Source organism: Podarcis cretensis (assembly GCF_951804945.1).
Source record: "Podarcis cretensis genome assembly, chromosome: 4".
NCBI lineage: Eukaryota > Metazoa > Chordata > Lepidosauria > Squamata > Lacertidae > Podarcis > Podarcis cretensis.
Genome location: NC_137173.1, coordinates 80,120,844 through 80,138,039, shown reverse-complemented (window position 1 = coordinate 80,138,039; position 17,196 = coordinate 80,120,844). Strand labels below are relative to the sequence as shown.

At 41.9% G+C, this 17,196-nt stretch overlaps 1 protein-coding gene across 11 annotated transcripts in view; it reads left to right on the top strand.

The window, feature by feature from the left end:
- The window catches only part of SEPTIN10 (septin 10), a 49,467-nt gene that overhangs the window by 2,843 nt on the left and 29,428 nt on the right, over positions 1-17,196 (top strand). For 4 of the 11 annotated variants that reach the window (XM_079972844.1, XM_079972843.1, XM_079972833.1 and 1 more), the window contains exons 2-6: positions 2,579-2,647; positions 6,990-7,101; positions 9,367-9,562; positions 12,890-13,076; positions 16,731-16,892. In XM_079972844.1, the coding sequence (XP_079828970.1) occupies positions 2,579-2,647; positions 6,990-7,101; positions 9,367-9,562; positions 12,890-13,076; positions 16,731-16,892 (726 nt within the window). The remainder of the gene's footprint in view (positions 1-2,578; positions 2,648-6,989; positions 7,102-9,366; positions 9,563-12,889; positions 13,077-16,730; positions 16,893-17,196) is intronic. The other 7 variants (XM_079972841.1, XM_079972830.1, XM_079972835.1 and 4 more) reach the window with 4 other exon arrangements.

The following is a 17,196-nucleotide window of genomic DNA, read 5'->3' as shown; positions in this document are numbered from 1 at the left end:
CCTTTGTCTCTGTTGTGCAAGACAAATTATTGCTAGTTTTTTGTTTATCTTCTGCAATTGCTTATGCGAGTTGTCATGTGCTCTGTAAAGACAATAACTATATTTCCATTCATAATACCAAAATTATAATATTTATTTGCTGCCTGGCTATTTAGATGCTGCTAAAGTATTTGGTAATTTTATTATCTCTAGCAGACACTGAGTCACTTAGTTTCCTGATTAAAACTTGCAACTGCAAGTATCCTCTTTGACACAAGTTCAGGAACACCGGGAAATAAACCACTTGGTACTTTTGATATGAGTGTTTCAGCATTGTTGTGAAGTGAAGAATACTTGCATCAAGACATTTGGCTGTGTAAGGACATCCTGTTGTTTAAATATGCATTTCCTTCTGTTCCATGCTCCTGTCAAACTTAGTTCTGCAGAACATTTTTTTTAAACTGTTATTTTTTTAGAGTTGGTGTGAGTATCAGGGGTGGGGGATGTTTGCTTTTACTGTATTAGCATTGTTTAACATTCCCTAATGCCTAGAAATCAGGTTTGGCTGTATTATGAAATAGACTCCAGAGAACAAGGTGGGTTTGCTGACATTGTTCCTCCTCGATGGTTGGCTAGGCAGGCAACCTTGCTGCCTTTTGGTTTTCTAATACATGGGAGGAGGGGGAAAACCCAGGCACGCTGCATACAAGAAGTGACCTGTTGGTTGGAATCCTGTGGACACTTACCTAGGAGTGAACTGCATTGTGGTGGCAATCCTGTAAAGTATTGCACTTGGGCAAAAAAAATGAGAGGCACATATACAAGATGGGTGACACCTGGCTTGAGAGCAGTACATGTGAAAAGGATCTAGGGAGTCTTGGTTGACCACAAACTTGACATGAGCCAACAGTGTGACGCGGCAGCTAAAAAAGCCAATGCAATTCTGGGCTGCATCAGTAGGAGTATAGCATCTAGATCAAGGGAAGTAATAGTGCCACTGTATTCTGCTCTGGTCAGACCTCACCTGGAGTACTGTGTCCAGTTCTGGGCACCACAGTTCAAGAAGGACACTGACAAACTGGAACGTGTCCAGAGGAGGGCAACCAAAATGGTCAAAGGCCTGGAAACGATGCCTTATGAAGAACGGCTAAGGGAGCTGGGCATGTTTAGCCTGGAGAAGAGGAGGTTAAGGGGTGATATGATAGCCATGTTCAAATATATAAAAGGATGTCACATAGAGGAGGGAGAAAGGTTGTTTTCTGTTGCTCCAGAGAAGCGGACACGGAGCAATGGTTCCAAACTACAAGAAAGAAGATTCCACCTAAACATTAGGAAGAACTTCCTGACAGTAAGAGCTGTTCAACAGTGGAATTTGCTGCCGAGGAGTGTGGTGGAGTCTCCTTCTTTGGAGGTCTTTAAGCAGAGGCTTGACAACCATATGTCAGGAGTGCTCTGATGGTGTTTCCTGCTAGGCAGGGGGTTGGACTCGATGGCCCTTGTGGTCTCTTCCAACTCTATGATTCTATGATTCTATACAGACTGTTAAAGAGCAAGCAGCATTGATCACAATGGTGTTCTGTCCAGACACATATAGGATAGCGCTGTGACTGTAGTGGGACATACCTCTGTATATAGGGCTCCACTGTTATAGAAGGATCTTTGAAAAGAAGGGAAATACTTACTTCTAGAGGTTTTCAAGTACCAGAAGATTTAGGTGAAATGGCATGTAGTGCATCATGTAATGCTACTTTGGAGGTGGTCTCTTGCTTCATATAAAACGTTAGCTTATTTTATTTGAACCTTGGTCTTTGGCTTTTCAGATATTATCAGTGGTGCTGATTCCAGAATAAAGTTGGTGTCATATTACAAAGACGTTCTGAGCAATATATAAGTGGCTTTCTGTTGCTGCTATTATTACGTCGGTTCTGCGAATTTAGAAAGATAAAGCTGTTCATAATAAGTCTGTCGGGTTCAAAACTGGATATTCTGTAGAAACGACAATACAGTTTGACTTCCTGTGCAATTGCAAAGCTGCATCTTCACTTCTGTCTTGGCTCTTGCCTTCTTCATGCTGGAAACCTCCAAAATAATTCTGAGTGCAATTCTAGGCAGGTCTACTTATAAGTGTCTTGCCAAGTGTTCTGTGGGGCAGACTCCCATATACTGCTATTTTTTTTCTGATGAGAACAAGACAAAGTGGGCCTTCAACGTGGCATTCACTTCTGTTTTTGCTTAACCAAGTTTTGTGCCATGCAAACGTATAAACTATGGTTAGCTATGGTTTGTTTGGAGCATGCTATTTTCAGATGGGAGATGGCAAAAACCATCTTGCTTCTTTCTCACTCACACATAGGAGTGTGGCTTCTAAGATGATGTCTACTACAATGTGTGAGCATCATGTGAAAACAAAAAACAATTCAGAAATAATTGGCTTTTATGCGTATGTACATTTAGCCAATTAGGGTAATCAATCAAGCAAATAAAACTTTACTTTCATCAAACTTGTTTTCCTTACCTCATTGTTTTAATCTGACATATTCTGTTTAATTTCTTTTTTTTTTTTAAAAAAAAAAATCATTTGTCTTATTTCCCCCCCTAGCGCTATCAATCTGATATCGGAATGAGAGCACCCTCTAATCAACCAGTAAATAATCAAGATGCAAGGAGGGTGAGTAAACAATTAAAAGTTTCTATGGCGATTTTAGTTTACATTACCATTTTAGAACAAAAAGAACAAACAGTCTTCGGGAACTTTAAAGGCTTATGCACTTATTATGGTATGAGATAATAAATACGATTATCTTTTAGTGATTAAAACTTGCAGCATTATAAATGTGAGTCTTTAAGGTGCCATAAGACTCCAATGGGTTTATTGCACCATAGCTAACATGACTATCTCTCTGTAAATTGTTACCATTATAGATAACATATGATGAATGTATTTAAGGCTTGTTAATATTGGAAGGAATGATAGAAGCCTGCTAAGGTATGCTCTGTGTGAATTATAGTGGTTCTGCGCAGCAAAGTAGAGATTTGAACAAAAATGCCCATGATTGAAGTCATCTAAGATATAATTCAGTTTTGATGATAGAATTTTGACTAGATTGTGCAGCCAGAAGAACCAATAGTAGGTTGTATCTAATTGTGGCTTTTGACTCGTAGTATTACACGGGTGGCGCTGTGGGTTAAACCACAGAGCCTCGGCTTGCTGATCAGAAGGTCGGCGGTTCAAATCCCCATGACGGGGTGAGCTCCCTTTGTTCGGTCCCAGCTCCTGCCCACCTAGCAAAGTGCAAGTAGATAAATAGGTACCACTCTGGTGCGAAAGTAAACAGTGTTTCCGTGCGCTGCTCTGGTTCGCCAGAAGTGGCTTAGTCATGCTAGCCACATGACCTGGAATCTGTCTGCGGACAAATGCCGGCTCCCTCGGCCTATAGAGCGAGATGAGCGCGCAACCCCAGAGCCATCCACGACTGGACCTAACGGTCAGGGGTACCTTTACCTTTTTATTACGTAACAATTGTATTTGAAACACATTAATGAACAGCTGGAGGCACATTTAAAAGTACGTGTCTGTGAACTGATGAGAGTATCTTTACTTTCCACAAAAACTTACCTTAGATAAGGTTCCACCAAGTAGTCTGCTAACAGATAAACTAGCCTCCCACTAAAAAGAAAGGAAAACAGTTGCAACACAGGAAAACCTAACACACACATCCTTGTGTTAGATAGGAATTTTCCTAGTACTTCAGTAACGGTTTTACTGATGAATCTGATATATTTTGTTGCTGTCCACTCCAATTTGGACATGTCATAATAAGGTTTTTTTTTGTTTTTTTACTTACCATAGTTTAATGTGAATATTTCACTCAGCCCCCAGTGCACGCAGGACAAACAAACTAGGAAGCCTTTGCTTCCTGTCATGTCTGAGCCAGATATAGTGGCTTCTTGCTCCCCAGAAAGCTACAGTTGCTAGGTAGTCTTAAGCCATGGTTTGTTGGCTTGCTAATCGTGGCTTATTAGGGATTCCCAGTTCAGACATACAGTAATGGGAAGCCTTCCTGGGTTGTTTATGCAGCTTGCGCCATGAACAAATTAAGCAGGAAGAAGCAGGCAGTATCCCACAATCATTGTAGCCAAGTAAGATTGTCTTCCATGAACACAATCTTAACAGTTGAGTCCGTAAGTGACTGTGGAGGCCAATTCTGGATCCACACGTCCTTCCACAGTGGGGACATAGGTTTCCAGGCAGGACTTGTACACGGTGTGGATTTGCCAAACGTGCCTTCCTCTTAGCATGTTTCTTTCTTTCGTTCTGAGTTTCAGTGTCTTCAGAGTCCATGGTACCTTTTGTAAAGGCTATTCTCCAACTGGAGCTCTTGCACGCCAGTTTCCCAGTTGTTGGTGTTTATACTACTTTTTTTTTAGATTCAGATTGCAATAAGCCAGAATTCCTGGCTTATTTTTATGAGTGAAAGTGGCTCTTTATCATGGGTTTAAAGGTCACTTGGGAAAGTACATACAGTAGTGTGTGATATGCTGTATATTTTTGTGTATCAGATATGTACACTGATCAAAATGGTATAGATCTTCTTTCAACTTACCCAGTGCTGTAATAGCAGGAGTCTACAAACTGAGTCAGCTGTAGTAACCACTCCCCTCTGGCAGCCACTTGCGCCCTGGCTCCCAGCACAAAGATCACTACTCTTTAGTTTGGCACATGTTGCAAAGAACTTGGAGGCGGAGGCATTTTCAACAGTGCCAGATGTGGAAGGGGGACAACAGGCCACTTTTCTGTCCTCTGCATGTATAGAGGCTTAAGGGAAGGGAAGGGAAGGGGTTAGCATCTTGTTTGCACGAGATGTTGGGAAGGCAGCTCACTAGGATTCCCAATGCATTCCTCCTTTTCTGAAGCCCTTGCTTCTTCCTGAAACTATCTGCATGTGCAGATGAGGCAAAGAAGGGAAAGGGGATTTGTCGCACTTTGTGTTGATCTTCAAGGAAAGCAGATGCACGAGTGCTTTTCCAAGGCCTCCCCAAAGTCCAGTGTTAAATGAGAGAGCAGCCTCTGCTTACTTCTCTGTGCATGCGGGTAATAATAATAATAATAATATAACAACAACAACAACAATAATAATAATAATTTTTATTTATACCCTGCCCTCCCCAGCCAAGGCCAGGCTCAGGGTGGCTAACAAGCAATAATAAAAACAAGTTGAATGAATACAACTTAAAAACAAAATTAAAATACAACATTAAAATATTAAAATGCAGCCTCATCACAGGAGGAGAAAGGAAAAAGAAAGGGGGGGATGGAATCAAATTGGCTCCAAGCCAAAGGCCAGGCGGAATAACTCTGTCTTACAGGCCCTGCGGAAAGAAATCAGATCCTGCAGGTCTCATGAAACATAGCGTTCTACCAGGCCGGAGCCAGTGTTGAAAAGGCCCTGGCTCTGGTTGAAGCTAATCTAACTTCCTTAGGGCTCGGGACCACTAGGGTGTTGCTATTTATGGATCTTTAAGGTTCTCCGTTGGGCATACCAGGAGAGACAGTCCTGTAGGTACGAGGGTCCTAGGCTGTGAAGGGCTTTAAAGGTCAAAACCAGCACCTTAAATCTGACCCTGTACTCCACCGGGAGCCAGTGCAGCTGGAAAAGCACTGGGTGAATATGCTCCCATGGCAGAGACCCCGTGAGGAGCCTCTCTGCTGCATTCTGCACCCGCTGGAGTTTCTGGGACAGCTTCAAGGGCAGCCCCGCGTAGAGCGAATTACAGTAGAATTTGGGTAGAGAAGCCTGGGTCTGTTGTGGGGAATAGCAGTACAGTCGTACCTTGTAATTCAAATGGCTTAGTTGCCGAACATTTTGGCTCCCAAATGATCGAAAGCTGCAAGTGATTGTTCCGGTTTCTGAACGTTCTTTTGGAAGCTGAACGTCCGGGGTGGGGTGGGGGCTTCTGCGGCTTCCGATTAGCTGCAGGAGCTTCCTGCAGCCAATCAGAAGCCGAGCCTTGGTTCCCAGACATTTTGGAAGTCAAACAGACTTCTGGAATGGATTCCATTTGACTTCCAAGGTACGTCTGTCTTTTTCTTAAAAAGCAATGTTTGGAGTGGCACAAAGTTTTTTTAAAAATAAGTATTGACTCCTGTACCCTTCTTTTCGGTTTTCCTCTTCCTTGCAGCTAGATCAGTCCCTTGAAACTCTGTCTGTCCCTTGAAACTCTCACAAAGCCACATCTCCCACCAACCTTGCTTCCCTCTCTCCTTGATTGTCTTTGGGATGTGTCTTTCATAGATGGCACCTGACTTGGAGAAGGAACTGCAATGGTTAGACCTTTGTAATGTGTGAGCTGAAAAAGCTCTCTTACTGATATTGGCTAAAACTAGAGAAACAACTTTTAAGCTCTTTCATTGATGGTTCCTGACACCACAGAGGTGCAGTAAAATCAGCCCCACCACTCTGCTGAAGGGATTGTGGCCAGATTGGACCCTTCTACCACATTTGGTGTTTATGTGAAGCTATAAACATCTTTCAGGAGATTAGCACAGTGACTCAACAGTCAGCCCTTTGTGCCCCACAATTAGCTCTGATTGGAAGAATGGAGACTTGCTACATAAAGGGCTTATGACATCTTTATTGGTGGCAGTGAGGCAACGAGTTGCATGCAAATGGAAGAGCTTGCACAATTTATCAATAGACTGTTGGCAGCAACAAATTTGGCCCATTGCTCCAAGGGAAAACTTACCAAACAAGTACAGGCTTTAAATGGACAACAAAAGACAATGATTTTTAGTGAGATTTGGTATGCATTTATTGGTTCTGTTCTTGGCTAACAATTGTAATTTTTTATTCATGAGCTTGGGATGGGTCAGGCAGGTTATTTTGGCATATTTCATGATGGTTATTTATTTGCTTGTATTTTTTTTAATTAAAAAGCTTGGCAATGAATCACTGGTAGTTATAATAACATTACAATCTTTTATCCCGATTCACTGTACTCTTTCTCTACAGCAGGGTTGCAGACCTTTATCCTTGTCTGGTCATGTTGGTTTTGATAGTTTGCCAGATCAGTTGGTTAATAAATCGACCCATCAGGGGTTCTGCTTCAACATTCTCTGTATTGGTAAGTAAAATAGCTATCAACAGTATGAATGATTTCATTTTAAATTTCATTTTCATAGAAAATCTGAAGCTGTGAGAAGGGACTGTTACCATTTTCCATTGACTATTGCCTGCAGGATAGTTATATTATATAATTGGGCTTAATTATCCTTAACTGTGTTTTCAACATTTATGTTTTCACAAAACTGTTGGTTATCTTTTAACGGGTTACTACTCATTTATTGGGATGCGGGTGGCACTGTGGGTTAAACCACAGAGCCTAGGGCTTGCCGATCAGAAGGTCGGCGATTCGAATCCCCATGACAGGGTGAGCTCCCATTTCTCTGTCCCTGCTCCTGCCAACCTAGCAGTTCGAAACAACGTCAGAGTGCAAGTAGATAAATAGGTACCGCTCTAGCGGGAAGGTAAACAGCGTCGCACTGATTCACATGTGCTTTCCAGACCTATTTAAAAGATGCAGTATGCATATTGTATTTAGCAATCTACTTGAAAGTTATTATTATTATTATTATTAAAGATTTTTATTGGTTTTCAAAAATACCAATGTAACAGAACAATATTTCCCCATAAGTCCATGTATATGGGCAGTGGGTGCTAGTCACCAGGGTGTTCATTGGAATATTTTATAATATTTCAACAAAAATCATCCATATCGGATACATTGTTCAAGGCACATACCCCCTAAGTTATTTTCTCAAATAAAGCAGTTGTCCATACGTTCTGTTTCCATTTGAGATGTGCAGGTGATCAAGTCCTTTCCAATTCTTTGCCACAAGTAATCGTGTTGCCACCAGAAGAAAAGTAACAAGTTCCTTGTATAATAAATTAAGCTGAATATCTTTGAAAATTGTCGATAAACCTAGGCTCGGATCACATTGTATGTTCTGATTTGTGATTTTGCTTATTTCTGTAAATACTCTTTCCCAGAATGGTTGCACTCTACTTGAAAATGGAAATATTGCTATATCCCGCCCCAAAAGACGCTTCAGCTTTTGGTGAAATTCTTGTCTCTGATCTGAAGCAGTCTACTACGGTGTGGTGCTCTCCAGATACTTTGGATTGCATTTCACATCAGCCCCAACAACGATTAAAGCAGGCATAGGCAAACTCGACCCTCCAGATGTTTTGAGACTACAACTCCCATCATCTCTAGCTAACAGGACCAGTGGTCAGGGATGATGGGAGTTGTAGTCCAAAAACATCTGGAGGGCCAAGTTTGCCTGTGCCTGGATTAGAGATTATGGGAATTGTAGTGCTCAACATTTGAATGGCCCCATGCTGGCTACACCAGTTAGCATCTGCTGCTAGCACTTGGCCCAGTTAAGAGTGTGGCAAAGCATTTATATCTTGTTGTCAAGGTTCTAGTACCAGTTCAGGTAAACAGATGAAGTTCTGAATTGGGGTTGAAGATTGGGCTAGAGTATTGCTCCAAGTCCCTAAAGGTTTGCGGGGGGGGGGGGGATGTTGGAGGAAATATTCTGAAAAACAGCCTTGCCAACACTGTGGCATGAGTACTATGACTTGGCCACAGACTAATGTTAATCCAAGCTTCATCCCACCCCCAAATTTTCCGGGAACAAGAAATAGCCAACAGCCTTGTATTCTCATGATAGTCTCTTTCGAAAGATAATAAGGTGTAGAGGGAACAAAAAATGTTATAGGCTGAGTTGAGCTACTTAGTAGGAGTTTTGCTCTCAAAGAAGCTACCAACCTGTCATAAGCCACTATGGTATGAATGTTATTCCCATAGAGTGAAAAAACAAATTGAGGGTGAAGCGGGAAATACAAATATGGTTGAGAGGGAGCATAGGGTACAGTGGTACTTCGGGTTACATATGCTTCAGGTTACATACACTTCAAGTTAAAGACTCCGCTAACCCATAAATAGTACCTCAGGTTAAGAACTTTGCTTCAGGATGAGAACAGAAATCGTGCTCCAGCGGCGCGGCAGCAGCGGGAGGCCCCATTAGCTAAAGTGGTGCTTCAGGTTAAGAACAGTTTCAGGTTAAGAACAGACCTCCAGAACGAAGTAAGTACTTAACCCGAGGTACCACTTTATAGTACTGTGTGTGCCTTTATGGGAAATGATATAGTGATCCGATACAGCTACAAAGAAATGCAGAAAGATTGTGTTTTCTCTGAATAAACCCCGCATTAAATTATAACGAATAACTTTTTTCATTCCCACCCCCCCAAATGTGAGAAACGTGTGAAATTTCTCTAGTTCTTTTCATATAAGTACATGTTTACCTGTCTTCAATTTTAGGCGAGACAGGAATTGGGAAATCAACTTTGACTGATAGTTTGTTTAATACCAGTTTTGATGACCGTGTGTCAACACACTTTCAGCCAAATGTAAGACTTAAAGCCGAGACATACGAACTCCAAGAAAGCAATGTTCGACTGAAGCTGACCATTGTCAATACCGTTGGATTTGGTGACCAGATAAACAAGGAAGATAGGTTAGTATCTGCTCACGTAAATAATGTCCTCTTAATTTGCCCTGTGACATGTCAACTTGGCTCTGACAAGTATTGATAGTATTTCTGATGCAATTCTATTTTATTTTTTGACATCATGTACCCACTTCCCCTTTGCTAGAAATCTCTGGGAAGTTTGCAATACAAATGTTAAACAACAATACATTGAACATAATATTTAGAGAAATTGCCCATTTATACAGGCTAATATGGGAAGCATTTATTTTAAATCACAAAATAAAGCCTACTATCATTTTATCGACAGATTATTTTGGAAAAACACTCCAATCCTAGAGGCAATGGTCAGGATCCAAACGCCTACTGTATGCTTGCCCAAAGGCTTGTTTGTGACCGTTGTAATGTCAAATTTTTCCCCACTGGGCAGCTGAAATCAGTCTGCCATCTGTCATGTAGGAACAGCCGTTAAAAAACAAACGAAGTCCCTTTTGGCTAGATGAATAGCTCTTTGGACTTTGGCCATTTTCTTAGGATTAATTAAAACGATCCAGTGATTTTATTTATTTTATTTTAATTTTGTCTGTTGTACTACGTTATGTTTGGTTTTTTTAATTGTATTTTTGTGTGTGTGTCAAGCTTTATTCGCACTTCTGTACAGCACCCTGTAATCTTTTTTTGATGAAGGGCCATGAATAAATATTTTGAATAAAGAAGTAATAAAAGCTAGTTCCTGGGATGTATGGAACTAAAATACTGTACAAACTTAATTTTTTGCTCTTTAAGACTCACTTTTTCCCTCCTAAAAAGTAAGGGGAAATGTGTGTGCGTCTTATGGAGTGAATGCAGGCTGCGCAGCTATTCCAGAAGCCAGAACAGCAAGAGGGATTGCTGCTTTCACTGCACAGCGATCCCTCTTGCTGTTCTGGCTTCTGAGATTCAGAATATTTTTTTTCTTGTTTTCCTCCTCCAAAAACTAGGTGCGTCTTGTGGTCTGGTGCGTCTTATAGAGCGAAAAATACGGTACATTCATTAATAAATAAAAAATCCACCATGGAACAGTTGTGGCCAAGGCCATGCAATTAATTTGTGCAGGATTCTCAACCATTCCTAAATCTGCTCACCACAGCAAGGTGCACTTGCCCTTCTGGTTAGTGTGACAAGCCATCCCAACCACCCTAAGCTGCAGGATGGCCCCATCCATGTAGCAGACTGAGGTGCTGCTTTGGATGGCAGAATCCAAGGGGCACCTGCTGCCAAAGCAAGGAGAGGCGGTGTAATGGGGTTTGGGGTTGCTTGTGCGTAAGGCGCAAACTGCTCCAAGTTGAGTAGTTTGGTTGAAACTTTCCCCTGGCTGGACAGTCAGTACTCCGTGACTGTCTCAATCACTGGCAGAATCCGTCAGTGGGCATTTCGTGAATTTCCTCCAACATAAAAGTTCTTTGACACCAAGTCGCCGCCTAGCTTCCCTGCGCGGAAGCTTTCTGCGCAGAGTGGGCATCCCAAGGGGAGGTCCTGTGCTCTCCCCGCTGGTCTCGCTGGAACAGTCCCGGAGCCTTCCCTCCGAAGCTCCCTCAGCCTCCCCTTCCTCCCTGGCGTCACGTCTATTTCCTTCCCCAGCGGAACTCTCCCTCTCTCCTTGCTGGTTCCCTCTCCAGCTTCATTGGGGAGCCTTACCACCCCCCTTGGCTCCGATGGCAGTTCCCTGACAAGCGGCTACAGTGGTTTCCAGCGGGATCTCATGCGATTCCTGTGAAATTGCATGGTGGCCTCTGGAAATCTCGCCAGAGCTTGAAAGCTGCAGTTGCGCAACCCGATATGTGAGGCTTTGGCAGGGGCATTGTGTGCAGGGTGGCACCTTCCCGTTTTGCCTCGGTCAGCAAAATGGGACAGGCCACCCCTTGTCACATTTGTGTGCTCCTGTCTCTCTCCAGCTCCCATTTAACCCTTTCCCAGCCCCAACTGGTGCTGACCAGCCTCCCTCGCCTCCTGGCCTTTTCCAGTGCTAAGCATCGGTTGCCTGTGAACAAGCACTGGGCTCTTCCAAGGTATCGCCACCCCTTCCAGTCATAGCTGATTGTGATGGGGTTATGTGCTATATGATCAGCAGCGGTAGGAGCTTTGCCTAATGCAGGCATAGCCAAACTTGGCCCTCCAGATGTTTTGTGACTACAATTCCCATCAACCCCGACCACTGGTCCTGTTAGCTAGGGATGGTGGGAGTTGAAGTCCCAAAACATCTGGAGGGCCAAGTTTGCCTATGCCTGGCTCAGAGACTGAAGAGGGAAGAGGCAGAAGCGGCAGCTTGTTTCTCACTGTAAGTGGCAAGAAGGGGAGAAGTGGCTGTGATAGCAGTCGGGGAGCTGGGAGGATGCATGAGGGATGATGGCGAGGAAGCAGCAGTGGAGTCCTTGGCACAGCTCTAAGCTCAGGAAGAAGGTGGGGGATCATTTATGTGGTGCTGCACTTCAAAGGTGCTTTCTGAAATTCTGCACTGCGTGAGAGATTCCGTGTCCTCTTTAGTTTCCTCTTCCTCCTCCCAGCATCTGCCAGTGCTAGGCAGTGATGAGTACATGAGCAGCTCTTGCTGCCCACCACACAACATGGGATGATCACTGACTTTGAACTTCAGAGGAAAGCACCTCTCAGGCTCAGTGCAATGTGATATCCGCGCAAGAGCCAGTGTGGTGGTGTGGTTAAGAGCGGTAGACTTGTAATCTGGTGAACCGGGTTCGCTTCCCCGCTCCTCCACATGCAGCTGCTGGGTGACCTTGGGCTAGTCACACTTCTCTGAAGTCTCTCAGCCTCACTCACCTCACAAAGTGTTTCTTGTGGGGGAGGAAGGGAAAGAAGCTGCTTTGAGACTCCTTTGGGTAGTGATAAAGCGGGATATCAAATCCAAACTCTTCTTCTTCTGGGACAGTGTTATGCCAAACCTAGCCAAAATGAGTGGATTTCTGTGGCTGTGCCCTTGTTATTTTTTATTTATGGTAAGCTGTCCTCATGATTAGAATATTATTACTCTGAGTAATATAGAGAAGAACTGATTAAAAGTGTGGTTGAGTTTATGCTGTTTTATTGTGCCTTTGACAGCTTGTGCATAGCAGGGGGTCAACATCTTTTTGGGGTGCATGGGCCCAGTTGCAAATTGAGAAACTGTTGTGGGAAGTACATGTCACAACCTATTCTGGTGACAGCAGAATGCTTCTTTCAAGCCTAATTTCAGCTGTTGTGGGATAGGGGACCCTGAGGGCCTCAGTGAAGGCCTCTGTGGGCAAATGGGGACATGGGCTCATGTATTAGAGTGAAACTCACTTCTGTCTTCTAATATTATATTTTCCCTCCTCTTTCCAGCTACCAGCCAATAGTGGATTACATAGATGCGCAGTTTGAGTCTTACCTCCAGGAAGAGCTGAAAATTAAGCGCTCCTTATATAATTACCATGACACTCGCATCCACGTGTGCCTCTACTTTATTTCACCCACAGGGCATTCCCTCAAAAGTCTTGATTTATTAACCATGAAAAATCTTGATAGCAAGGTAAGATGTTAAAGCCAGCTTTAGAGAGAGAAAAATAGCAATAATCTTTCTTGCAGCTGAACTCTTAGAGTATTCACAGGGGCCTTTAAAAAAATATAGCCGCATTATGAAAATACATTTAACATGCCGTTTTAACTGCATATTATATTGTTGTCAAGAATGAATAAAGGTTTCAATAAAAATAAGCATTGCGTAAGTGAAATTGAGTAAGCCTTTCCCCTGTCCAAAGTTTACTTAAACATTGCTCGTCATGTTCAGTTTTTAAAAGCCTGTTACTCTGAAGAAAACTCAGGATAAAGTTATTTTGCCTTTGAACAAGCAAAGGGATTATAGTGCTTCATAACAGAGTTGCAGAGAGGCAATGATGCCTGAGGTGAAATTGGTGACTGGATGCGATGAAATATCTATGCACCCTTACCTCTCCCTGACTAGAAACCTGGTGTTGGTCACCTGTTTGGTGATTTCATGCTCTAGTTCTTGGGGAATGGTTTTTTAGCAGGAAAAGGTCTACTAACCTACCTATAGGAATAAAACAGTCAAAAGACTGAGCCTAGGGCTTGCTGATTGGAAGGTCAGCGGTTTGAATCCCCACGATGGGGTGAGCTCCCGTTGCTCGGTCCCTGCTCCTGCCAACCTAGCAGTTCGAAAGCATGCCAAAAAAGTGCAAGTAGATAAATAGGTACCGCTCCGGCCAGTAGGTAAATGGCATTTCTGTGCGCTGCTGCTGGCCACATGACCTGGAAGCTGTACGCCGGCTCCCTCGGCCAATAAAGCAAGATGAGCGCCGCAATCCCAGAGTCCTCCACAACTGGACCTAACGGGTCAGGGGTCCCTTTACCTTTACCTTTATGTACAGTAAGACCATAATTTATGTAGATTAAACTTCTGCTCATTTAGCTTTACACACTTGGCAAAATGTTTTAAAAAATAAAAAAGGGGGCAAACTTTGGCAATCCCGTCCGCCATTTCACCCAGTGTGTTTTGACTAGATGTGATTTTGGCCTTAGGCTTGATCCCCGGAATTTAACCCTTGTGTAAGTTGGAGGCTTACTATACATTGCTTTGAATTTACTTTATATTAATTTTGCCTATCAGGAAATGTGGGCTTTTTATATCCTTGTTATTACTGCTTCTTAAAAATCTATGACTATAGCTCATATTGATATTTCAGTATAGACCCTGACACATATATAGTCTGAAAAATGCATCTAAGAATCTGCCAGATGAGAATATAGTTGTTGCTTTTTAAAAAATGACAGAAGATAGAAACTGCTTCTAAAGTGCTAATATACTGATCTCAGCCCCTCTAAAAATGTTGTAGAGATAAATTGTACTGAAAAACAAAGGCAGTATTTCAATATACTTGTCCTGCTCTTTTTATAGCTTCATGCAATTGCACTTCATAATCAGTAAGACAGTGAGGAATGTAGGAAATAAATTGAAGCAGCTGGTACCAGCATGCTAGATAGTTGTGACCGATTGCATGTTTATTTTCTGGTCATTAGAAATCCCAACTCTAGATTTAGTATCATCTCATTTTAGAAGTCACATGTTAAAAAGAAAACAGGAACAGTAGACTTTGCCCAAACAGTCGCTGGGTTTTGTTTGTTTGTTTGCCAAAGCAGTTGCTGGGTTTTGTGTGTGGAAACGCGATCTCTAAAATCAGATGAAATTAAAACACATTAATTAGGCAATTGGAATTCATATCAACTCTCCAGGATGGATGTTTAAACAATTTTTCACAGTTATCATTTCAGATAAAAGAATAGTTTGTGTATAGTTAAGGTCCGAGTGTGCATATCATCTTAATGAAAGGTGAACAAAATGTTTAGGTGGCCCAATTCTATAGAGCACATGACCTGCTGACTTGCTGCATTTTCCAGTGAAGCCCTAGTATGGGTCAAAGCATCTAGATTTCTATGATACACGTCCTTGGTTATGACTGTCAACCCAAGCCGCATGTGTGTATGGAACTGTCACTGCCAGCGATGGCAGATGGAGCTGTGTAAGCACGTAGCGTGTGTTTTTTACACCATTGCCAACAGTGAGTCAGTTCTCCTGCATATGTGCAGCTGGGGTTTGTAGCTCTTTATTTACAGAGGAGTTCATGCTGTTGTTGAACTGTAGCTAATTCAAACTAGACTATTTCTAATTTTAGATTTATATTGATATGGTCTAGGTAAACATTTTGACTTCTAGGGGTGAGGCTTTACATGAACCCATGTGGCATTTTGTTCAGCAGCCTTTCCTCTGCCGTTTCGTTGTGTAAGCTCTTCCATGTTAAATAAAATAACAGCCTTTCGTACTTTTTTTTTTTTTTGAGATGCAAGTACCATTAACTAAAACAAGTACTCCTCAGAGGGAGTGTAAAATTAATTTAAAATCAAAGAGCAGAGTCTTCTGCACATGATTAAATAATTAAATCACTGGTTCAGCCAGTTCTGTTTAAAGCAATGGCTTTTCTAAAACAGCAATGTATCATCATGAATTGTGGAACTCGAGGTAGGTAAATGCCTCAAATGCTTTATCATTAGCCTAAATTGCCAGGAGAAGGCCCTGGATTCTCAGCCAGAGGAAGTGTAGGAGTGGTTTTAGTTGAACAAGGAACTGGAGAGGGACACAAACGAAGTCGCTTTCAATCTGACTCTGTCGCCTTCACCAGACCATCAACTCTAACCAGGTCCCACAATTTTGCCCAACCCTTTCTCTCATTTTCTTAACTCTTCCGCTTATATTTCTCAGTGAGGGTAGCTGGAGAAGTTTTAAACGAGGTTTCACCAGTGACTCACCTAATTAGCTAGGAAGTCAGGGTTTTTTTAAAAAAAAACAGGTGTGAAAGACGTAGATCTGATTTCTTTTTTAGCTTGTAGCTGAGTCAGAGGAAAACATCTAGAAATGTGGGACAAGCACAAAAGAAACATTATACAAGTGGCAATATAAATAGTCTTTCCTATAACTTTAACCGGATGGCAGGCAGACAGGAAAGCTAGGATTCATCCTATATCAAGCATTTGAAATTGGTTATGATTGCCAGCATTTATTTAGAAGCTCAAGATACGGTAATTTTGACTTATAATTCAGGAGGCAAAAGAGCAAACACTTCCAGAGATAAGGACTTTATTTAAAAGTTGCAGAGCATTTTACTGTAGTGCAAATTGCTAGCAGAGGACCCTTTGTGAAGCTCATTACTGTTTTATTAGGTAGTTCATTAAACATAAAGCATAATATAACCAAGATCTCACCTTTCCCTCTGAAAAGTAAACAGATTCCTTAGTAAAAAAAGAAAAAAGTGAAAAAATTACTGAAATTGCTGTCATATTTTTTTATGTTCATCCTTTTGGATAGCTTATTGTTAACAGGTAAAGTTTTAGTATAATTTTCATGTCTTCTTTAACAATGCTGAATGTATGGTTTTAGTTAATGTGGATCAAGGTCCAAATGACACTACAGATAAATGAAAACTATAAGTTCTTTGCTTGAGTTTTCTCTGAAGCAGCTTGTAGTAATGAAGAGGCAACTCGGTTGAGTCAGTAACCAAGTATCTTGCTGTAAGAGCCTATTCAGTGATTATGATAATTTGTGTCTAAGAAATTACATGCAGGAATTTGACAAGAACGTATATCACAACCACATACTTCTTACTTCTTTAAATAGGTGAACATTATTCCACTTATAGCCAAAGCAGATACAATTTCTAAATCTGAACTGCAGAAATTTAAGATCAAAATCATGAGTGAGCTGGTCAGCAATGGAGTCCAGATATACCAGTTTCCAACAGATGATGAGAGCATTGCCAAAATCAATGCCAGCATGAATGTAAGTACTTCACTGAGCCCACAACAACATATTCAAACAGTGGATACATCTCACTCAGACAAGGGATAGTGATAACAAAATGGATCCTGAGGAAAATTCTTTTGAGTGGGACATGGCACTATACTGGTTGCAAAGACTGACATTTTGAAACTAGGGCAGGAATGTTAAAAAAATCCCCCTGTTTCCTCCCAATGGTATTTAACGGCTTCTTAAATTCTGAACTATTTCACTATTTCACAGAGGCACTTCCATGTTCTTAAATGGTGCAGTTATCTTTCATGTAACTAGGATATATGTTATTGTT